The 4,190-nt window shown below is 49.2% G+C and overlaps 1 protein-coding gene across 1 annotated transcript in view; it reads right to left on the bottom strand.

Annotated features, from left to right (window-relative positions):
* LOC105545554 (retinol dehydrogenase 16) overlaps window positions 1-3,728 on the bottom strand; it is a 7,203-nt gene extending 3,475 nt beyond the window's left edge. The window contains exons 1-2 of the mRNA XM_011988513.1: window positions 2,565-3,728; window positions 351-609 (exon numbers count right to left, since the gene is read on the bottom strand). Coding sequence (XP_011843903.1) covers window positions 351-609; window positions 2,565-2,877 — 572 coding nt within the window. The 5' untranslated portion in view covers window positions 2,878-3,728. The remainder of the gene's footprint in view (window positions 1-350; window positions 610-2,564) is intronic.
* Window positions 3,729-4,190: the final 462 nt, after the last annotated feature.

Genomic DNA, 4,190 nt, shown 5'->3' on the forward strand with positions numbered 1-4,190 from the left:
CCTGTCCTTGGCTTGGGCACCTCAGTACTGTGTTCCTCTTGGCAGGATCAGAAGCCAAAGGTCCAGGTCCAATTCTGCCTCTGGTAGTTTCTGACCAGGAGATCCATCCAGGGAAGAGGTATCATTCAAGAAACTCTCTGACCTGAGGCCTCTCCTGCCACCCAGCACTCAGGAAGGTGCTTCCCAGTGAATGGCCAGCCCAATCCAGAAAGCGGAAGATGAGAGTGCCGCACATGAAGACAGAGAGGGATCTCATGAAAGGGCCTTACAGGCAAGGAACTCCCTGGAAAAGACTTCCCCACAAAGACAGGATCAGGAAGACTAGGGCGGGCCCCGTCCCAGACCCATACCTGAGGGAGTCGGAGAAGGCTTCCACGCCATACTTGGAGATGCAATAGCCTCCACCAAAAAGTGACACCCGGCCACAGATACTGGAGACGTTGACCACACGGCCCCTGGCCTTCCTCACTAAGGGCAGCAGGCTCAGAGTCACGTCGATCACCCCCAACAAGTTCACGTCCAATATGGTCACAAAGTCCTGCTTGGTCAGCATCTCATTGGGGGCCGCAGGCAAGGAGATGCCAGCATTATTCACCAGGCCCCAGAGTCCTGGGACAGTGGGAAGATGAGAGAGCATCACTGTGTTGTGCCTGTGCAGGTGGACAGAGTTAGGATGCAACTCACATCCCAATAAAGTGAAGGCAGAATGACAGGTGTGGGATGGGAAGGAGGGTAAAACAAGCACCACAGTATCTGCAGGGGTGGAGGCTGGACATTCAGCAGCTGGTGGGCCACAGAACCCAGTTCTTTCTTCATTTACTCTTCAGGGCCCAGCCCATTGCCTGAAAGACAATAAGCTATTACCTCTATTTAAGAATTGCATGAAATCATGTTAAAGAACTATTGTCCATGTCTGGAAACATGAAGACCAATGTTTGGTTAGTTAAACATGAATGTTGCTGACATTATAGACATTCACCTGCATTTTCAGGTATGCTAACACCTTATATAGTGAGTGTTCCGCAACCATCTGTTCATGGAATAAGAGACATGAGAAGGGGAGAGTGAGGGAGAGAGGGAAGACAGAAAAAGACAGACCTGAAATCCTAGGCTTGGGGGAACTTGGAGAACATCCTGTGTTTGATCTCAGGGCACTGGTCTTGAAACATCCTGCATCAATATCCAGTAACATTTTTATAGAAAGCACTGGGGAATTCCAATGCACAGGCTTTGGGAAGAAGGCGAGGTTGCATCACCCCACTCAGTACACAGACTCCACCCTCTGCCCCAGAAAATGTCACCCTCTCCGCCTACTGCATCAGAAGCCCACTCTTCATCCTTCCATCAGTCCCAAGTTCACTCAGCTCTGGGAAAATCTCTCTGGAAGACGCAAATACACAATCCCCAAGACTTCAAGTCAATAGAGTTTTCAACCCACAGAACCAGGGGGCAGGAGCACAGGGTCCCTTGAGTCTGGGCAGGGGTGGCAGTTGCTGATCTGGAAGGGTTGGCCTAGGCATAAGAATCCATCCCCTGCTCAATAACAGGCCCTGCCCTGATGCAAATGTAGATTCCTCCACCCAGACATCTCACACTTATAGAGATGCTGGCCAATAAAAGTCCACCAAGACGATATTTATGATGATAAAAAGCTGGAAGGAATTTCATATCAAACCACTAAGTATGGTTTACATAGGTAAGGCTATTGGAATGATACAGTATTCTAAATAATTAGATACAATTTTATCAAAATGGTCATTATGGTGTAAAAAATGTTCATCTTCTCCAGAGAATCTAAGCTGACTGAAACTAAGAACAAAGTATAAAATCCTAAATATATATAATTGTAAAAAGGACTTATGTATGGATGACAATTTCAGGGAAACTTTTGTTTTCATCTTTATTCTTTTCAGTATTTTCAACAAAGATCATGTTCTGCATTTATTGTTACATAAAATAAATTCATGTTTCTTTCTTCCCCTGTAATAAGACAGATGAATTAGTGTAGTGAAAAGAAGAAAGAAAGAAAAAGTAACCCCTTACTAGTTCTGCCTTCCTTAAGCAGTCTTTATGCTGATACCCTCCTCTGAAGATGGAGATGGTCGTAGCTCTTGGCGGATGCTGATAGGCCCTAGCAAGAACAAGGTAAAGTGCTGGGAACACAAGCCTGGCTCCAGCACAGCTACAGCCTCCGTGCACCCTTGCAGCCCCGTGCTCCCTTCTCAACCATGCTCCAGCAAGTCTCCAGATCTCTAACCCAGGCTCTCAGCATCAAACAATCCATGACTTCTGCTTAGACAGCAGGGAGAGGATAGAGAGGAATTCTGGAGAGAAAATCTCAGCAGGGAAAACTCTCCCCAAGACTATACACCTCCAGTGTCGGGATAGGTTAAGGATTGGAAAGAGATGGGGCTCAGGCCAGCCTGATTAGTGAGAAATACTAGAAAGCTACTGTCACTTCAACCTGGAAAGACACTGTAGAAATCTTCCCAGGGAGCAGACAGGAGGTGGTCCCTTCAAACAGAGGGAAGACACAGACAGACTTGAGAAATCTGGGTGGTTACCTCTTTCCCCTACGCGTTCCTTCACCCACTGGGCAGCTGCAGCAACACTCTCTGTCTTGGTGACATCCAGGGCCACCGTCTCCAGCCTGTCTGAAGTCTGGCCCCTCAGTTGCTCAGCTCCTTTCTCTGTCAGACACGCAGCCAGCACCCGCAAGCCTCGTGCGTCCAGCTGTCTGGCCAGCAGTTTCCCGAAGCCAGAGTCACAGCCCGTGATGAATACATAGCTATCTCTCAGGTGGCTCAGCACCTGCCTCTCCCGGTACCAATGCAGAAGGTGGTACAGGCCCACGAAAACTGCCAGGTAGAGCCACATGGCTTTGCAGAGGACAGACACAGACAGGCTGTGGGGGAACCCAGAGTCTGGCCTCTGTTGACACAGGAGGATTTAAGAACACAGAGGGTTGTGGTAGGCAGGGAAACCCTCAGGCATTTTGGTCAGAGTCCTCACTTTCCTCCCTGATGACTGTCTTTCTGCAACATATTTATTCTGGCCCCACCTCTCTGCTCTTTGAACTGCTTTTGCAGTACTCATGCACACCTTTGCACACCCCAAGTCCTGCCCAGTAGGAAGATATTATCACTTGGCAATGTGTCCCTAGTCTCCTGATTTCTCTTGCCTTGCTGTGCCCACTACATGCGTGCTGTGTCCATGAAGGAGCACACACATATATTCACACAGGAACACACACAGAGCCCACACAGGCTCACACACAGCTGCCCCCACACACTCTCCATGGAAAACACATCCCTTTGCTGTAAGTACAGGGGTCAAAACTGTCTCTACAAATCTCCTACTCCAACACCCCTGGTCCATGACCTTCTGAACATAGAAAGACCTTATTGGGTAGCTACACACGGTTTCCAGGCAGATTAGGTGGAAATCCCTCTCTGAGCCTGAGTTTCCTCATCCTGCTCAGCACCTTAGAATACCAATCACTCCTCAGAAAACTAGGGCACGGTCAGGCTCTCTAGGATGAGAAGGAGTAGACAAAGGGTGGGCAGGAACAGTTTCCCTCCTGCTATAGTAGTTTTTTGGGGCAGAAAGATTGCAGGATCCTATGGGGGTGTCCAACCTCAGAGGTAAAGAAAGCACAGAGAGGATGGGCAAATAGGAACAGCTGCAGTTTGCAGCTCCCAGCGTGATCAATGCAGAAGATGGGAGATTTCTGCATTTCCAACTGAGGTACCTGGTTCATCTCACTGGGACTGGTTGGACAGTGAGTGCAGCCCACGCAGGGCAAGCTTAAGCAGGGCAGGGCATTGCTTCACCTTGGAAGCATAAGGGGTTGGAGGGATTTCCCTTTCCTAGCCAAAGAAAGGCATGACGGACTGTACCTGGAAAAACAGGACACTCCTGCACAAATACTGTGCTTTTCCAACTGTCCTAGCAAACGGCACACCAGAAGATTGTATCCCATGCCTGGCTCAGCATGTCCCACGCCCATGGAGCCTTACTCACTGCTAGTACAGCAGTCTGAGATTGATCTGTGAAGCAGCAGCCCAGCAGGAGGATGGTTGTTCACCGTTGCTGAGGCTTGAGTAGGGAAACAAAGTGGCCAGGAAGCTTGAACTGGGTGGAGCCCACCACAGCACCACAAGGCTTGTTGCCTCTATAGACTCCACCTC

The sequence above is a fragment of the Mandrillus leucophaeus genome, unplaced genomic scaffold (genome assembly GCF_000951045.1).
Source record: "Mandrillus leucophaeus isolate KB7577 unplaced genomic scaffold, Mleu.le_1.0 Scaffold332, whole genome shotgun sequence".
NCBI classification, from domain to species: domain Eukaryota; kingdom Metazoa; phylum Chordata; class Mammalia; order Primates; family Cercopithecidae; genus Mandrillus; species Mandrillus leucophaeus.